The sequence below is a fragment of the Dermacentor variabilis genome, chromosome 8, assembly GCF_050947875.1.
Source record: "Dermacentor variabilis isolate Ectoservices chromosome 8, ASM5094787v1, whole genome shotgun sequence".
In the NCBI taxonomy this organism is placed as follows: Eukaryota; Metazoa; Arthropoda; class Arachnida; order Ixodida; family Ixodidae; genus Dermacentor; species Dermacentor variabilis.
In genome coordinates this window covers 103,109,876-103,130,143 of record NC_134575.1, presented here as the reverse complement: position 1 = coordinate 103,130,143, position 20,268 = coordinate 103,109,876, and the positions used below count along the sequence as shown (strand labels likewise).

General features: G+C 47.3%; 1 protein-coding gene across 1 annotated transcript in view; it reads left to right on the top strand.

The window, feature by feature from the left end:
- Positions 1-20,268, top strand: part of LOC142591507 (fatty acid synthase-like) — a 127,151-nt gene that overhangs the window by 70,563 nt on the left and 36,320 nt on the right. The window contains exons 15-18 of the mRNA XM_075703831.1: positions 1,046-2,273; positions 6,271-6,425; positions 9,178-9,393; positions 16,905-17,234. Coding sequence (XP_075559946.1) covers positions 1,046-2,273; positions 6,271-6,425; positions 9,178-9,393; positions 16,905-17,234 — 1,929 coding nt within the window. The remainder of the gene's footprint in view (positions 1-1,045; positions 2,274-6,270; positions 6,426-9,177; positions 9,394-16,904; positions 17,235-20,268) is intronic.

Genomic DNA, 20,268 nt, shown 5'->3' with positions numbered 1-20,268 from the left:
ACGTAGTTCCTTGAAGTGCTTAGTGTAGCTGGGACATGGCCGACATAAGGGTGTAAAATGTGGGCCCTCACAAATATATTCGCCCGGAAAGTGAGCCAGCTACAGCGATCACATTTGCCCAACAATGCTGTAAATCCACTCCAAGTGCGAACAGATTGTCTGCAAATATTTGCGGTGTATACAGTGCATTTTTTCAAGGTTCTCTATTGTACCCATTGTCAATAAAATAATGCTGATGCAACGCACTGCTCACTCCTTGAGGAGCTTACTCTCCAAATCACGCTAGCTAATATATGCTCATATCTAGCTGACGTCGTAAAATATAGCACTTATGTGATGCGGCTGATCCTGATCTTAAAGAGTCGTTCGCAGCTTTTTGAAACTATTGTTCAGGACACTGGTAATAGTTAAATCTTGAACATCTATGAGCTGACATAACACACGGTTCGCTGGCAAATATCCGTGCGTTAGGAATTGTTCATGAAAGTAGCGATTCTTAACGATGAGATGTTTGACAGCGCTACTACAGGGTGTATAATTGATTCACCGCTTTTTTACGTCTTCTAGCTTCCTGACCAATCGGATTCCTAATTCATTAGATCATTAACTTCGATTGTTGTACTAGGTAATACCTGAAGTTATGAAAACGAGAACCCTAAGCGGTTCGTGTTGTCCCTTTCTGCAAGTCTCGTTTGTTCCCTGCGGTAACTTCCCAAAATCGTGCAGATATCTTTGGGCGCATGTTAGTGAACATCAGGGTGCACATTCAAAACACGTGCTTTTACCTCAAATTGTTCATCGTAGCCGATGCTACCCAATGCCTTCAGCGCCTATATTTTTAGAGAACATGATCGGCCGATACCAAAAATCACTTACTAAGGAAATTTTCCTAAACTGTCGCCTCATGTGGATCAGAATATTCCCACGAATGAAGTAGAGAGTACCTCTGAGTCTTTGTTCTACTTTGAGGCCTTAAATACGACAAATGAATCGTAGTAAACACGTTATTTTTCTCAACAACGTTTTCTCTTGGTCATATATGCAGGAGTGGATCTCGTCTGTAACCCTCACCACAACATCCGCCGTGCTGGTGGCGTCGAAGTAACAGGCATAAAGGTTAACAGCATACAGCGTCGCCCAAGGCTCCAGACGCCAGTCATTGAAGAGTATCGCTTTGTTCCTTACCTGGATAATGAGGTGGTCGGTAGAGATCGTGAGAAATTTTGGAGAGAGTATGCTGACGTGTGTTCCTGCATCAGCCGACGTGTCATGGAGAAGATCGAGGACGAGAGAAGTCACTCCGACAAAGCTTCTCACAACTTCATCGACGTACCAGAAGAAGTATTTAACCGGTACGTTGAAAACATTGCTCCAAATCAGGGCTTACTCCAGCTGCTTGTTACCGCCGACAAAGAAGCCAACGACGCTGCCTCACTGACTTCCGCAGTGAAATCCGCACTGCTAACCTCCAAGGAAGCTATCGAGGATGATATTCTGAACACCGCAATCCTATCAGAGGACCCCCTCAGATACATTCTTGATGTAGTGCTCGAAAATACGAGCTCCAAGAAAATTCGTGTGCTAGAATTGGCAGACAAAGAGAGTGTCACAGCCATAGGTCCACGGGTGTCTGCTATTTTATCCATGTACGATGTGCATCTCAAGACTGAATATACTGTCGCACACATCAACCCAGACATCCTCGCACCGGAAGAAGCCCCCGAAGGCAAAGTAGCGATCACACAGGAGCATCCTTCGGTCCCTGGCACAGAAACGTTGCCTGATGCTGACTTGGTGGTTGCTTTCTGCGGTGTTATGAGTGCCTCTGTTGACCTGGATACTTTCGCTGAAAAAGCGCACTCGCAGTGCAAGGAACACGGATTCGTTCTTCTCTGCCATCGCACAGCGCTGACCCCGGCAGAGGCTCTCCTGTCGCAAGTGAGCGGTGTTCCCTTTCCAGTTTACTCCGAGAACGCCATGACTACCGTTCTTACGGCTCGTGGATTTAGGTTGGTGGCACAAAAGTCTAATAACATATCGGCGCTTCTGCTGTTCAGGAAAGTTACCGTAACCATCGATGCTACCAAGCAGGTGGTTGTTGGCGTGCAGAATGCAAGCTTCGGGTGGGTCGAGTCGCTGAAGGAAAAAGCTGTTGAGCACGATAGGGAGCCAACTGGAGAAAACATCTGGCTACTCGCAGAAGACGCCGGCAAAAGTGGCATCCTGGGTTTAACCAACTGTCTTAGAACGGAGACCATTGGACGTCACATTCGGTATGTATACATAACGACATCTCTCACAGCGTACTTTATCGCTTCTTTGACGAAAAGTCTGACGAGTGGAAAAATGTTTACCCTTGATATCGCAGTTTCTACAGTCAGAGCTCTAATGCCAGGTGGAGCCTCCGTGCATGAAAAGTTTTGAGTATCTTGCGGATGCCTCGAAATCTGTATCGATAAATGATCAAAAAGAGCAACAAATGTCTTTGAAACCGTTCTCGAGAAGACGGTGCTAAAACAAACTAACCGGGCTTTGGGACCAAAATGATTATTATGTTCCTGCCGATTTTTTTTACCAAATTGACGCAGTAAAATAAACTCTTGCCTTGCCTACCTGGCTTAAGTCTTTTATAAAATCGTCGATCATTTCGAAAGGGCGTATGCATTTTCGCTCTCAAGCTCTAGGGCACAACATAATTATTCTAATGTTGTTTGTTGCCTAACCATAGGAACGTCTTAAACAAGGAGGCAGCTCAAAAAGCAACCTTTTCTATTCTAGTCGACAGGTACTTCTATAAAAATCCACGGACGACACTTCTTTTTGCACAGAGTCGGATATTGATATTGCACATGTAGCAATATCCTCATTGTTTCTGATCACAAGTGAATCATTTGATGCAGGCAGGTTCGATTCGTATTTCGGCCCAACTATTTTGGAAACCTGTGCGCGGTCTCTACTCATCTTGAATTTGAATTCGTGCACGTTCGCGTTTTCTTGTTTTCTGTTTTATGTTGCATGCCTGCCACGGGAAAGCTCTCGCGAGTAATAACGCTGTGATTGTGAAAAAAGCATAGATGTTTAAATACACGTGTCTGCGTGGCAAGGATTGCATATACCTTAAAATGAAGCGTTATGAATTCCGGAAATATGGGAAAGTAGTGTTTTATTGATCAACTCAACACCTTGATTTGTCAAGCCCCTACAAGTAGCCGTTCGCATTTACGTTCCAGTTTTGTTTTCAACATTATTTTTACTCTAATTGGTAGGAATATAAAAGCCATGGCACTGTCCTTGAATTATTTTAAGCTTTAACTGGGAGTAGAGGGGCAAAAGTCATTGTTGTACACACGAATAGTTAGCCCTCAGTGCTCATATCTCGTTATCGTGATTTGACATTGATGCCTCTTTTAAGGGGAAGCTTTAGCTCGGTCTCCTATCTAGATACAATGAAAAGAACAAATAGTGTTTTTAGGCAAGCACTGCACCAATTGTGTGGGGTTTGTTGCGTTTAAAGGAAAAAACGTTGAAATCTACTGACATTTTGTAGTGAATTGCTTCATTGAGGTGCGAATTTTCCGCAAATATTGTTCAAAATCCTAAGTTTTCTTGAAGCTAAACTACGAAGTTTACAACCGAGTAATTTAGCAATGGAAAAGTGATATGACGATTCTGTATTTTGCATCCAAATGTTCGTCTAGGGCGCTCGATATTGGTGCGCTATATACGCCTCTCGAAAAGACTACTATTATACGAGTAGGACTTTTGCAAAACCCCGTGCAAACTATTTAAGAAATTCATAAAAGACAAGAAGTGACATATCAAATTTGTCCACTTTCAATGCTCTACGGGATGCAGTTTGCAGAAATTGAATATCGTCTAGGTGCAGGGCTAAAAATTTGTAACCATCGTGCTTCAAATTTTCAACCTTACCTGTTTTCGTAAATTCTCTTAAAAATTATGCCCCTGAGAATGATGAAACTAGCCCTTTATTGGGCCAACTTGTGCCCTCAAAAAACAGGCTACGCTGAAACAACGGCGACAGCATCGAACACAGCCGGCGATCGTCGAAAATATTATCAGTGCGTCAAGCGCAACAGCTTTTAAACATGAGCCATCGAACGTTGCAGAATAAACGCTGGCGCCCGCGTGTCTTCCAGAAATTTCTGCACCGTTCGCGTCGCGCATACGTGCGATCAGATTAAACAAGGTTCGGCTACCACAGTCAACGGATAGAAGCAACGATAACATTCTAGAAACTTCCGATACATACTCGCGCGTCCTGCGCTGTGCATAACATTTGTTAGGCGGTGAAACGTAATCATCCGATGAGCAAGTTCACGTGTCAATGCCCCCCTCTCCAAATACATTGTCCCGAAGCCACAAACATAACAGGAGAGTAAAACACAAAAGGATGCGCTATAAACAAAAGTAAGAAAACAACAGACAAGGAAAGTCCAAGGTAACGCAGTCCCAGTGTTCATTAGCGCTGGTAGAACGGCTTAAGTCCCACAACATGGACTCCTTCAGGTCGTGAGCGGCGCCGTTGTGATAGCGAAATGCCGTCTGGCACGACCTCATAATCGAGTACGCCATGCGTCGGATGATCTTGTAGGGTCCGAAAAATCGGCGTAAAAGCTTCTCGCTAAGTCCTCGTCGGCGTGTACGGGTTCAAACCCAAACACGGTTGCCGGGCTGGTAATCGACGTCATCATCATCATCATCATCATCATCAGCCTGATTACGCCCACTGCAGAGCAAAGGCCTCTCCCATACTTCTCCAACTACCCCGGTCATGTACTAATTGTGGCCATGCCGTCCCTGCAAACTTCTTAATCTCATCCGCCCGCCTAACTTTCTGCCGCCCCCTGCTAAGCTTCCCTTCCCTTGGAATCCAGTCCGTAACCCTTAATGACCATCGGTTATTTTCCCTCCTGATTACATGTCCTGCCCATGTCCATTTATTTTTCTTGATTTCAGCTAAAATTTCATTACCTCGCGTTTGTTTCCTCACTCAATCTTCAGGTAAAAAATATCAACTCCATTCAATGGCCTTCTAGCGTGAAAGTTGTGCGCCCATGGCACCGAACGCTTTTTAAGCTACCATAATCACACTACACGTTTAAAGGCGACAGTTGAGTGTACACGCACTTATAATATCGAACTTCGCAGTATTGTATGAGGTAGCGTGGTACTCAGTGACATGCGCGATAAAAGGGAACACTGACCTCACCCAGTGGCGAAATATTTGATTACAACCACTCAGTTTGCTCTGTGGCAAAGACCGGGAGACATTAATTCCTTCAGCTCACTGTTTATGCTACTTTAGTTGTTTACATTCATTTAGGCAATCTGAAAACTTCGGTGAAAAAGAAAATAGCAGAAGGTAACCTCTTGTTTAAGTAATCGACGGCGACTCAAAAACCTAATGCTAATCTAATTATACTAATCCCTAGGCGCCGACGCTTCGCTTCTCATCCCTTACGTACTCCGTCTTGAGCAACGAGCTTGTACCTACCATTACAAGCACTTACTTTCGTGCATCTGGCTGTTTTCCACGGCCTCTGCTTTCACCTGCGGTTGGGCTTCTCCTCACGCCATCCTTTCTCACCTCCTGGCCTTGCCGTTAATCCGACGACTGCGTACTCCCACGCCCTCCTCTCTCTCGTCGGGCTGCGAAAGTGGTTTCTGGGCGCAGGTCGCGCCCAAGCCCCACTACCTTCACCGATAATGATATCACAAAAAAAAGAGGACTAATAATCCTATATTGTAACGAGCGAGGCGTCGCTCGCGCGTTTCTCTTGGCAACACGATCACCAGAGCTTCGAATAAGAACATACTGCGAAGTCTAGTGGCAGGGCGCGCAATCAGACACTCCGGCTCTTATAATTCAAGAAGCTCCAGCGAAACCTAAATGGTAGCGACGTGCTGCAAGCACTCATTTTGATATTGTTGTCTTAGTAACACTTAAAATTGCTTTCATCAGCATTGGACTGGACATGTTATCGACAGTGAACGTTTATGCACGTTAACCACAGACTTACTGCTGAGGATTTCACGTCGCCTTCATGGTGAAGTGGACAGACAGTAAAATAGCCAATTGAAATACTATTTTGAACTCTGCTCGCAACCGCAGTGCTAGCGGTCTGATCTGCCTTGTTTCCTGCTTTGTAAAGATAGAAAAAGATGCGTCACTCACATTAATCTACATAAAGAAGCACAAAATTGTTAAACCCGTATAGTTTACGGACGTGTTCATTCTATTTCGCACAGGTGCGTATTTGACGCCAACCTTAAAGGTTCCAATAGCGCAGCCCTCTTCAACCCCGCCAACCCTGCATATAAGGACATAATAGAGGAGGACCTGGTCATGAACGTCTACCGCGACCGACAGTGGGGATCTTACAGGCACCATGCTGTCCAGTGGTGTAAGTTGTTCGTTGTTGTTTGGTGTCTTTGTTCATTTTCGAAAGCTAAAGCCTTACTTGCGTATGTTAGCGATTCACCGTCGCTATGATGTAACGAGCGTAAGAGTGGACCCGGGGCACTAGTGAGCAGCCATTACTAGTACTATTGAAAAGGAAAACGCTTGACCTTATCGCCTTACAAGTGTCGCTGGCGTGGGACACGTGCATTGGTCTGCACGTGCAGTAGTGAGTGGAAAATTCTTTTTTTTTCAGAAATTTCCGCAGTCTGTAAATATACAATAATTGCTGGTATTTTCATGTTGCTGGTATACAAATATACATTAATTGCTGGTATTAATTGCTGGTATTTTCATGTGGGATTCTCACATGATGAAGGAGAAGACGCCAAAAGCGTCGAGGCGACATAAACAGTGATAATTTGTGGGAACAGCAATGTTCTTTCACAAGAGAAATTTTCTTTGGAATTTGTGAAAGATCTCGAATCTCAATATGATCCTTGTCTTTTATTTCCTTTTCCTTCTAAGTTATAATTTCGGTTTTACCTGAATGATTTCTCAATTCACCAACGAATTTTGCGTTCTCACATTTTTTTTACCGTCACAGGAAGATATTTATGTACACAATAATTGGCAATACCTTTAAACGTATCCCGAAACGTATTCAGCCCAGCTACTACATCGAACGATTTCAGTGCCATCCCCATGTAATTTAGGATGCCGACATCTCTGCAGCGAAATTTTTTACCTGTGTTGTTTTTCTCTTTAGCTTGGCTGGCCAAACCCAGCGATTATATAGACACTACTGGCGCATTTTTTGCCGTAGCCGTCGCCGTGAGGTTCCGTATGAGTGAAAGCGTGTGAGGGTTATCCGGCCAACGCGGTTCAATTTTGCATGCGCGAGCGAGGAACGCGGCCCGAATGCGTGCCCTCTCCTGTGGCGCGCGAGGCAAGGGAGGTCAGGAGAGAGAGAACGAGCCTTCTTCTCCGTTGGCTGCTACGGGGCATGGATGTCCTCCTCGCCCACCGCTTCGTACAGAGTGGACACAACCGCGGCGTGTACTACGGCGTTGGCACCGCGATTCGCACACGCTATAGATGGCTTTGGTGGACGCCGTAGGGACGCGTTGCCGGCACTCGTGGTTCTTGAAAGTGGTGTGCAAGGTGGCCGCAGTGCGCGCCAACACGGGCCCCATCTTCAAAGTGATCTGCAATGTTGCCATAGCGCGCGTAGTGCCGGTAGCTTCGTCAGCGCGGTGTATACGACGTTTAATTCGCCTTGAAGTGATAGATGCACGGCGGTCAATTGGCTGGCGGCTGTGACCGAGGTTCTAAATCGCGTTTTCACAGGCAGTTTCCGCTGTTATCGAGCGAGATGTGTGCAGGTGGGACACCGCGATGGTTAATTTAGTTAAAACACTTTGAGGGGCTAGTTGTTTTGAATCCATGGTAGAATGTGTAAGCGTGACTGAAGAAGGAGGTTGAAAGAAGCAAACACAGATACAGCGCTATCTCTGTGTGTCTGTTTCTGTCCACGTCCTCGTTGAGTCACCGCTTACATATTCTGTCATTGTTAATTTAGTTAGTAGGTGAATGTTTACAAGGTTATACGGCCGATAAAGGTACTATCCTTATTTCGTGCAGTTATCTACTAATTTGCTATCGCAATCGATTCTCGCGTTTCGGGGGGTATGCTAAATTTTTTTATCCCCAATAGGGCAAGTTTATGGTCTAATGGTCCGCCATTCACAGAGAAGAATAAGTAATGCTGCGGTCTCTAAATACAAGATACGGCACGAACTGAGTAGTTTTTCAAATTCTAGTTCCTTCATTACCTACATGCGTCAGATCTGTCCTAAATACCATGTCAAAAAAGAATCACAGTGTGTGAAGTCCTGTGAGCTAATCGCTGAAACCATCCCAAATTATGCCGGGTAGGTTCAAATCACCTGCCATAATTGGACTCCTGTTTTGAGACACATTGTCAGCTAGAAAGTATTGAATAGGCTTTTGAAAGGCAAGAGGGGCATTAAGAGCTCTCCAAACAGCACCAGTTACGCAATGTGAGTCACCCAGCATTGACCTACACCAAATACTTTCGTTATCGGGGCATTCGCGTAACATCACAAGCTCAGTGTCCTTTTTATAAACAATCGCTAAACCGCCACCACAAGTTGCACGATCCTTACGAATGATTTGATAAGAAGGGGGTATTTTTTCGCTTTCGGCTATGCCCGAACGCAACCAGGTTTCTATCACAATCACAATATCGGAGTTATAAAGGAAGAAAATTTAGTGGTCTGGTTCACTATATCTTGTTCATTAATATCTTTAATACTATTATAATAATTAATATGCCTACCGCAGTTACATAAGCCTGGGAATAAATACGTAGAGAGCGAAGATAACGAGTGAAGGGCTATCACAGAGCGTTAAGCCGCAACAACCAGCGCTGTACTTGATTTGTTCGTGCCTTCGAAAACTCGCGCAAAAAATACAGGATTCAGAAAATTGCAGGAAAGCTTAATTGTGTATTTCGCGGAACAAGGAATTTCCTTTCCTAGAGTTTACACCTAATATAAATTTGGAACAGCAACGCTGGCTCTCTGCGAAATTACCTGAAAAGAACGTGTTGATTGCGTTGCTCTGCTGCTTTCCTAAATTTTCTCGTATCGTACATCAACAAGAGGGTCCATGGGGGATACAGTTCGATAAAACAATCACCTTACTCACCGCTATCCTCCAACGTTTGGCAGACGAAGAGTCGAAGAAGACCACGCCGTACGCTTACCTCAACGTCCAGACGCGCGGAGACCTGTCGAGCCTCCTGTGGTACGAGTCTCCGCTGAACTACCTCTCCCCTTGCGAGAAAACCGGCTCCGACGGGCTGTTCGTCGACGTTTACTACTCGGCTGTCAACTTCCGTGACATCATGCTTGCCAGCGGAAAGGTAAACATGGACACGGCACGTGGTGAGTATTTTCTTTAACTTGACGCAATATTTCACCCTCCTGAGGAGTCATCCTGCTTTCTGGCGCGGACAACCTAAGCTAACAGGTTCGCGTGAATGCCACGGCGCACTTAAGTGCTTTATAACATTTCCAAACAATATATCGGCAAATAATCATCACGTTTCTTGCGGCACCGTTATGTACCAACACCGTCCATCACCGACCTCCTTCGAATGAAATTTTTGCCTTCATTTTCCTTCCGCAATGTACTGAAATGCATCTAATAAGCAACAAACATGGTGTCACGCGTATAAAACTATTTGCACGATGTATTCGCGTGATACATAAACAGCAGCTAATAATTCCCGGAGGCTGTTGCCACTTCGTCGTCTTTACCGTCGTCGTCATTGTCCTTCTTTCCCACCGTTACACGACGCCCGGTAGAAAAAGAATAGTCTCGACCCTTCAGAGGGGGCCATCAGTAAGTGCATAGTAAGGCTTAAGCCGAGAGGCGTGTACGACGTCAGATGATGTGGAACCTGGTGGCATGACGGAGGTTACGGGGTTTATCACGTATGTGGCACTGGTCACTTGACGTAGAACTCGATAAGGGCCTTTCTAAGGAGTAAGGAGTTTCTCGGAGAGCCCCACTCGGCGGACAGGGGACAAAAGTAATACGAGAGAGCCTCGTGAAGAGTATGTGTCACGATGGCGGCGACTGTAAGCGTGCAACTGAGCTTCCTGACATGCCAACAAACGAGTAGAGGCAAACTGGCGCGCATGGTCAGCGTGGCCGATGGCGTCGTAGGAATACTCGGTTCTCGAATCCCTTACCAAGAGGAGTGAAGCGTCCAATGGTAGTACATGGTCACGACCGATGAGCAAGCCAAAGGGGGAATACACAGCAGTAACTTGCGTGATGAATTAGAAGTGAACGTGACGTAGAGCAGCGCCACATTTCAGTCTCTGTGGTCGGGCGGAACGTATTTCCAACGCATGTCAGTAATGTCCGATTAAGTCCCTAAGCAAGGCCGTTGGTTTCGAAAAAGTAGGAGGTAGCCAGTTCGTGCTTGGTAGAAGATGAGCGTAGGATATTGCCGATGACTTGGGAGAGGAAGTGCGACCATGGTCGATAACGAGCTGGCGCGGGGCGCCATGCAATAATATGACCTCTCGGAGTACAAAAGCTGTGACGTCGGTTGCGCGGCTCGTGGGAAGTGCCCAAGTGATGGCATAGTGCATCGCGTAATCGGTACCAACAGCGATGCACCTGCTGCCGGAGCCGGACTCGGGAAAAGGGCCAAGGAGATTAATCAGTACCCACGCGAAAGAATGGCTCAGATGGAATGTCGATCGGCTGTAACTGCCAGGCAGAAAGCATTGCTGGCTTTTTCTGATGTTGGCAGGGCTTGCAAGCAGCTACGTAGCGCTGTACGGAGCGTACGAGTCCAGGCCAGTAGAAGTGGCGGTGCAGGTGGTCGTATGTGCCCGCAACCCTGAGGTGTCCGGCAGTTGGCCGTCATGGAGCTCTTGAAGTATGGTTGAGCGGAGGTGTTGAGGAACGACAAAGAGAATGAAAATTGCGTCGGTACAATATCCCGTCATTGAGGACGAACCACCGTAACGATGGGTCAGTAGGAGCAAATTCTGTGCGGTCAATAAGGGTCCTCGAGGTGGCATCATAGCGTTGCTCGTTCGCCATGTCCAAAAGCTGGGAGATAGAACACTAGCGGAAGCGTCTTCTTCGGGCGTGGGTACAGTGTAACACGTCAAGCACTTGACGTGCTTGTGCAGGCGGCCAGACCTGTACACCACAGAATAGGCATACCCTTGTAGCCGCAAAGCCCATCGTCCCGGCCTCCCTGTTAGATCTTTTAATGACGAAAGCGGACAGAGTGCGTGGTGCTCCGTGGTGGTCTGGCGAGAACAGGGCCCGCCGTATAAATAGGGGCGGAATTTCGCTTCAGCGTACACAAGGGCCAAACATTCGCGCTCGGTAATAGAGTAATTGCGCTCCGCAGGTGACAAAAGACGGCGATGGCACGTTCATCGCCGTGTTGAACTTGTGCCAAGACGGCACCGATCCCGTGGCCAGTGGCATTGTTGCGCGCCTCCGTAGGGGCTGAACGAGCGAAGTGTCCAAGAATCGGTGGGATGTTGAACATGGCGGTAAGGCGAGAAAAGGCGGCGGCCTGAGAGGCTCCACATCTAGGTGGTGCATTTTTATTCAGGGGGTCGGTTAGAGGGTGTGCTATGGAAGCGAAATCTTCCACTAAGCGGCTGAAGTAAGAACAAAGGCCAACGAAACTTCGGACATCTTTTGCGGGCTGTGGAACAGGAAAGTCCTTCACGGCGCGAATGTTTTGCGGGTCCGGTCGGATGCCAGTCGCATTGACGACATGTACAAGGACAGTAATTTAACGGTGGCCGAGGTTACATTTCTTGGAGTTGAGCTGTAGGCCGGCCTTGCGAAACAAAGCGAGTACAACTGAAAGTCGCTTGATGGGTGAAACCAGAATACCATCATCTAGGTAGCAGAGAAAAGTTGACCACTTTAATCCTTGGAGGCGTGAGTCCATCATACACTCAAGGGTAGCCGGGGCGTTGGATAATCCAAAAGGCGTTACCTTGAAGTGGTAAGGAGCATCAGGCGTTATAAAGGCGGTCTTTTCACAATAGAAATCATCCAGAGTCATTGCCAATATCCGGACCGTAGGTCGATGGACGAAAAATACTGTGCCCCATATAGGTAATCGAGAGAGTCATCGATACGAGGTAGTGAGTAGACGTCCTTCTTCTTGATGCGGTGGAGGTGGCGGTAATCGATGGAGATTCTCCATGCGCCGTCCTTTTTGACCAGCACGATGGGTGACGGCCAGGGACTTCACGATGGCTCAATGATGTCTTTCGCTAGCATCTTGTTTACTTCCGTTTTGATGACGTGGCAGTCCGAATCTGAAACTCGGTAGGGTCACCGATGAATGGATGGATTATCTCCCGTATGTATAGGATGTTTGAAAAGTGACGTCTGGCCTAATGGTTGGTAATTTAGGTGGAATATGTCCTTGTATGAAAGCAATAGACTGCAGGGCTGTGCAGCCGAGCGATCGGCTGTGTGAGCTGGGCGATCATTTTCCGAATGTCGTCAGTACAATTGGCAGACCGGAAAGGCTCACAGGAAGCGCCGACGACAAAGCCTCAACGGAGCTATTGTGTAAAGAAGTGAGCGTAGCCAGGGTGATATCTTTAGGCAGAACTTGCTTAGTGAGCCCTAAATTCACCTCAAGGAGATACGTGCGATTGTCTGTCACCCTCACTATTGTATGCGGGATAGCTCCGTTAGGTGTGAGAACAATGGCAGTGATAGGAGTGGAAATGTAATCACCATCGGGAACTGGCGTAGAAGGTGACAATTCCATTTATGTGAAGACCTGTAGCGGAACGTTAACAAAATCAGTCGGTCTTAGGCGAATTTCGTGAGGTGTGGAACGAACGTCTAGTTGATGCAGGTCAAGACGCACAGTACTTGGGCAACAATCGATGAGCGCTGAATGGACACAGAAAATGTCTAGGCCCAGAAGGAGGTCATGAGGGCATTTATCCAGCACAGTGAAAAGGATGACAGTATGGCTGCTGGAAATGCTCACACGCGCACTACACATTCCGACTACGGTCACCGTGCTCTCGTCAGCGATTCGCACGAACCGAGCAACGGCAGGCGTAACGATGTTCCTTAAATGGCGGCGAAGGCAGCTGGTCCTAATGGATATGTGTGCCCCGGTATGTATCAGTGCTGTGACAGATGTGCCATCAATTTGGACGGCAAGAATCTTATGACTCGTAAACAGCGTTAAAGGAAGGTTATGCGCCGAGTCCGAAATTACAGCAAATCCTCGAAGTGCCACATTGCCTAGATTTCCTGCTTGGATGGTCCTGGACAGGTCGGTGAAGGCAAGAGGCGAAGGACGGGCATACGTGACTGGCTACGTTGATACGAGTGAGTGAGCATAGCATAGCATGGCATAGTGGCATCGGAAGCGTCGTAGAAGCGACGGGGTGAAGAACTTTGGGCGAAGTTGAATTCCAGAAGGTGTTACGAGGCGCGGATGGCCAACGACTCCGGCAGTGACGGGAAACGTGACCGATTCAGCCGCAGCAGAAACAGATTGGCCTATCATCAGGCGTACGCCAGTCCGATGGATTACGGGCAGTGTAGGAATAACGGGCGCTGTAAAGTGGACGGCGATATGACCAAGGCATAGGCGTGGGGACGGTGTCGGGACGACTCAAGGAGCAGGCGCTGGGAAGACACATAGCGATTTCCTGGCGAACCACGGACTGGATCAGCGATGTAGTCTCGGCTGTGTTGTTTCAAGACATCTGTTGAGGCGAAGCCGGATGATGATGATGATGAAAAACTTTATTTATCCCTCTTTAAAGGGAAGGGGGCAATGGAATAGAGGGTGGGGGGAGGAACTACTTGAAGTAGGCCTCCTTTATCCTCTCAGCCCACTCCAGGATGGCCTCCTGAAGATCGGGCCTGGAGCTGCGCAAGGCAGCCTCCCACTGCTCCTCACTAGATATTAATTGCTTGAGGAAAGGGGGAAGGGGGTGCTTAGGCGAAGCCGGAAACGCTGCTTCGAGTTCGCGGCATACAATGCGGGTCACGTTTTCACTTGGTGGTGGCAAGCTAGATTGGTTGGTGGGGTCGGTACAAGAAGAGGTAGCTGCAGTATTTGTAAGTCGTGTAAACTGATTGTGTGTACGACGACTCTTCGGCCTGCTCAAATCGGCGGCATTCCTTCATGGTGGCTTCAACCGTCGATAGGTTTCTAAAGACCAGAAGGTTGAATGCGTCGTCTGCGTTGCTTCTACTAATGTGTCCAACTTTGTCCGCCTCTGACATGGACGTGTCGATTTTATGACAGACGACGAGGAGGTCCTAAATGTAGCAGACATACGACTCGGTAACAGTTTGGGTACGCGTGGCGAATTGTTGCTTGGCGGCTCGTTGTAGACCGGTCGGATTAACAAAGACGTCGAACAGCTTCTCTATAAACAACTGGCAGCTGGTTAGCTCTTCCTCGTGTGTTTAAAACCTTGCTCGCGGTGCTTCTTCGAGATAGAACGTCACAATGGCGAGCATTATGGTCGGATCCCACCTGCTCGCCTTGCTCACTCCGTTATACATCTTCAACCATTCTTCTACGTCAACACCATTGCATGTTGCAAGTTGCACATAGCATTGCAACACCATTGTAACACCAGCATGTTCCCAGGCTGGGTGAGACGTCCGCTGCGGAGCTCCGTGGGGAACACGCTTACTCCGCAAGTCCACCATAATGTCACGGGTATAAAACTATTTACACGATGTATTTACGAGAGATACATAGACAGAATATGACAATCCCGAGAGGCTGTTGCCAATTCGTCGTCTTTACCGTCGTCGAAATTGTCCTCCTTTCCCACCATAACGACAGAAACGCTCGGTAAGCACGAGTGCTGCCTCAATGAGATGATGTTCCGAGGCATACTTAACACGTCGAAAACAAGATGCCTCACATTTACTAAGAAGAAAAATCCACTTCATTTCATGTATATTCTACGAAACACCCCACTCGTGTAATGCAATCAGGTAAAATACTTGGGCCGTAATATCACGTCAAACCTGAACTGGGAACCTGACATCTCCTATATATGCCTGACCGCTGGAGATAAACTGTCCTTATTAGGAAGAAAACTGTGCAATACTCCGCCAGAGGCCAAACTAAATGCCTACAGAACACTGATCAGTCCATCATCTGAATATGCTGATTGGATTTGGTGCCTTTATCAAAAACACCCTAATTCATAAAGCAGAGCGGATACAAAAACTGCCTCCCAGAGTCATCCATTCTGATTATTCAAGACAAACCACTGTCTCTGAGCTATTATTGAAAGCACATTTAGAACCACTGACACAACGAAGAATAATCTCAAAATTCATATTCATTTACCTTTTCTATCATGGCCACTTCAAAAATCCGCAGTCACGTACCTTACTTGATTCGTTTTTTTACACTGATCACGAAGTAACCACATTAAGGTGCTTCGCCAACCTCTAAGACGTGTTATTATACCTGGATATTCACTGTTTCCCTCCGCTATCTCTAATTGAAACGACTTACCTAACAGTTCTGTGTGTTTTAATACTGTGGAATCGTTTAAACGAGAAGAAAGGAGGTTAACCGACTGGCCCGATTTTTATTAGTCATATCGTAAGAAGCCAACAAACGCTGATGCAAATGACAACGTATGGGAGATTACATGCGCTTAATAAAAGAAATAAAGAAGCGATAAATTAAGGGAAATGAAAGTGGATAAAAAAACAACTTGCCGCAGGTGGGATACGATCCCACAACCTTCGCATGCGAAGGCTGTGTGATCTTCTTGTTTTTACACGAGAAGATTACACCACGAGGATTATTACACCAGGAGGGTCTCGAATCCGGCAACATGGATGCGTTCAGGTAGCACGCGTGGATTTATTCACCGGTTGCCTTCACCCAAAAAGATCACATCCTCATGACGCCTGCGGCAGAAAGGATTTTCCACGTCCACCGCCAAGGTCTGTGGGCGATGGCGCTGGCTAACACTCCCAGGGTTCTACAAGGAAACATAAATACCCAAGAAAGTGGGCGGAAAAAATGGCGCCGCGGTAGCTCAATTGGTAGAGCATTGCACATGAAATGCGAATGTTGTGGGAGCGTTCCCCATCTGCGGCTAGCTGTTTTTTCATCCACTTTCATTTCCAATAATTTATCGTTTTTTATTTCATTTATTAGGCACAAGTATTTTCCCCTATGTTGTCCTTGGCGTCAGTGTTTGTTCCCTTCTTATAATATGACTAATTAAAATCGGGCCCCTTGGTTAACCCCCTTTCTTCTCGTTAATTACACAACGAGGGTCTCGAATCCGGCAACATTGATGCCTTCAAGTAGAATGCGTGGGTTTATTGACTGGTTGCCTTCACCGAAACAGGTCCCATTCTCGTGACGCCTGCGGCAAAAAGGATGTTCCACATCCGCCGCCAAGGTCTGTGAGTGGCGCTACTGGCTAACACTCCCAGGGTTCTACAAGGAAACATAAATAACACACCCATCTAAGTCTCTTAAAAGCTAAAATATTAATTATGTCGCTGTTACTTTCACGAATATGCCCCAATCGTCGAACTGAAGCCCAATTCCATGCTAAATTATTCGTCATTGAACCGAAATTCCTCGCTTAGTACCATGCTCTAAAGGTGCGTGGAAAGTCTCTGGTGCTAACGGCATTCATGTTCGACTTAATTTCTATAGAGATGGTGTACAAGGAAATCTCTTAAGTATTTAGGAGAATGGAGCGCTGACACTAACGCAAGGCAAAGTGTCGGTCCAAGCAACCCGCTGCATTATTTTTCGCTGTCGGTCTTCTTGCCACGAGAGTAAAAGCTCGCGTACTTCTCGAAATGGAAGGGCAAAGCTCCCACTTTCCCATTCGGATTTCTCGTTCAGGTGAAGATGTCACTGACGAGGCCTTCCTCGGCATGGAGTATTCAGGCCGCGACCGGAACGGACGGCGTATCATGGGAATGGTCAGTGGCCAGGGCATAGCAACCGCAGTCACTTCCGACCCGATCATGGTGTGGGAAATTCCCGAAAGCTGGACCATGGAAGAGGGTGCTACGGTCCCTGTGGCGTACTCGACTGCCTACTACGCTTTGGTGATACGCGCCGACATTCAACCTGGGCAGTCGCTCCTAGTACATAGCGGCAGCGGAGGCGTCGGACAAGCCGCAATCTCAATTGCTCTTTCCATGGGCTGCACGGTCTTCACCACTGTAGGTGAGTTGAATGCGCCAACGGAAAAAAAGAATTGCGAGTTTGCCTTAGACTCGCTTAACGCCCGATATTCGAATTCGTAACACAGAACGACTCGAAAACGGTTGAACTCTGTAGACATTCGGCTTATGTCTTGTTGCTCAGTCCACAAAAACTTACTTGAAATATCATTGACCTGTATTTGAAAACTTGTTGGTAACTATTGGTAAGTGGCCACCGTAGAACCATTGTAACTTCATATGTGTGTGGATTTCATCCGGAATTGCCATGTATTTAACATCCTATTTTAATTAAATGTAAAGTAGAATGCAATATGAAAATTATGAATTTTAAATGTAACTGCAACGCTAAATCAATGGTTGTTTATGCTTCCCACTGACGCATTGGCACGCGTTGGACATGCTAGCGCTACCGTATGCAGCTTTTTATTTGAAAGCGCTTTTCCTGTGTCATGATGTGCATACAACTTCCAATTTGGCAATAAAAAGTATAAGTTTCATCCGAAACGCGAAACATCCATTGCGATAGCAAATTGGTAAACAGCTATACGAAGTAAGCAAGAAGTGTCATCGGCCGTAAAAATTTGCAAACATTCACTTACTAACTAAATAACGTGTACGGTGTCACGCGCGCACTGTGAAACATGAGCACACTTTTCTCGATGACCACGGGTACTCGCTGCCAAAACGCTGCAGTTAATAAGCGTGGCAGCTGCAGCAGCGAGCGAATTTAACTTCCTTGTCTCTCTTGCTGCAGCGCGAACTAAACGTCGAAAGCACTGCGCACACGAAGCTACCGGCACCCCGCGTAATTTGCTCACGTCGCAGATCGCTTGCAAAATGCGGCGCCCTAGCCGTAACCAGCACCCGCCGGAGTAGAACGACCCCACCCCCCGCTCCCTCGCCTCCCCCCCGTGCCTCGCGCGCGATAAGAGACGGCGCGCTTCTGCTACCCCTTCCTCCATCGCGCGCGCGAGATTAAGCCGCTATCTTCGGCTGACCCTCGCAAGCTTTCACTTGCACATAAAGTGTACAGCGCGACGCGATGTTATCGTGTTTGGACTCATTACAGAACCTCACAGCGACGGTGGAAATACACTTGGAGTGTCCATTTAATTCCCTACGCAATAAAAGAAACCGTTTGAATTCTTTCTGATCAAGGTTTTGAGAAATACATTTCCCCTTCATTTCGCTGACGCGCATCGAAAGCAGACTACTTCTTATGCTGATACCCACAGTCGATGGGATGTTGTTGCGCATGTGCTCTGGTAGAAAAAAGAAAACGCCATTACTCAGACATGTACAATTTCTAAAAATTGTATTATTCATGAGAGGGACTGCTTTAAAGAAATGCTACAAGCAGCTCCTACGCGTTCAATATCTATTCCTTCTGATTGGAATATACTGCACTTGCGCGTCCGATATAAAGCTGTGCATGACTCCTTACATTTATTAGCAAGATGTGGTGAATATTCAAAGCACTGAAGTGATTATGTTCGCAAAAAAAAAGGGTTTCTGCGGTTACGAGCCAAGAGCACGTTGTGTGATGTTGGCGCGCAGTAATTGGAGTCTCCGCAATAATTTTGAGCCCCTGAGTTTCTAGAACATGAACACAAATGCACAATAGAAGAGCGTTTGTGCATTCTGCCGTCACAGCAACGCAACCGCCTCGATCGGGATGGAACCCGGGACGTGCAGCTCACCAGTGCGTTGTCAAAGCCACTGGGCTACCGCGGCTGGTCGGGGATTAAATACTGCTTTACCTGCTCTAATGTCACATAAATGACGAAATGTTTATTCGCTCACAAACACTATATTTGCAGAACTAAAGAAACTTTGAAGGTTAGATAAACTGTCCATCATATCAACTCAGAGAGAGAGAGTAAACTTTAATGAGCACCAGCAGTTCAGTCGGCTGGGCCTAGGCCTCCCACGACGGGACGTCGAGGTCTTTCCTCTTCGCCGCTTCGTAGGCCTGCTGGGTCGCCCAGAGTTGGTTGTCGAGATGGGAGCTGCGCAGGGCGGCGTGCCATCTCGACGAGAGGGTCACGGGATTAAGATCTTGGTATTGATCTTTGCACTCCCATAGCATGTGGGGGAATGTTGCCGATTCAGTTTTACAGACCTTGCACGTCTGGCTCGGGTAGATGTCGGGGTATATAGTGTCATAGCGTGTGAGGGAGGGGTATGTATTCGTCTGTAACAGGCGAAGGGTGGTTGCCTGTGCCCTGTTTAACTTGCGGTGAGGGGTGGGGAAGGTTCTTCTTGCGAGGTAAAATGACTTTACAAGGTCGTTGTATCTTGTAAGGCGGTCGCGTTCTGCGGGTGCACCTGCACCGTCTCCGGCACGGTTGACTAGTCCTCGTGCTACGGAGTGTGTAACCTCGTTGAGGTTGGTGAGGTGCGGATGGACAACGCCGGCGTGTGCTGGGATCCAGACGAGGGTGATTTGATTTTCAGGCGAATGCGGGGCTTGTCGTAAGATACGGAGTGATTGATGAGAAATACGACCTTTGATGTAGTTGTTGACTGCTGCGCGAGAATCACTCAGTATGGTGTGACAGGCTGGGTCAAGAGTGGCCAGGGCGATGGCCACTTCCTCGGCCGTCTCGGCATTTTCGGTAATGATGCTGGCAGCATGTCGGAGCAAGCCGCCTACTGTGGTAACCGCCGCAAAGCGCCGTCCATCTTGGTACTCAGCTGCGTCGACGAAGGTGACGCCCGCGGTGTTGGCGTAAGCTTTGATGAGAGAAGTAGTTCGTGCCTTCCTGCGTTCTTTGTTGTAGTATGGGTGCATGTTTTTCGGAATAGGGTCGGCATGTATCCATTGCTGAATGTCGCGTGGTATTGGGTATTTGTCTCCATGTTGACGGTGGTAGGTGATATTAAGCTTGTTTAGAATGCTGCGGCCCGTTTCCGTGAGAGTAAGCCGCTCTAGTTGAGATCGACGTTGGGCCTCGATTAACTCGTCTAGCGTGTTGTGGATACCTAATTGTAGTAGAAGTTCCGTGCTGGTATGGTTGGGTAGTCCTAAGGCC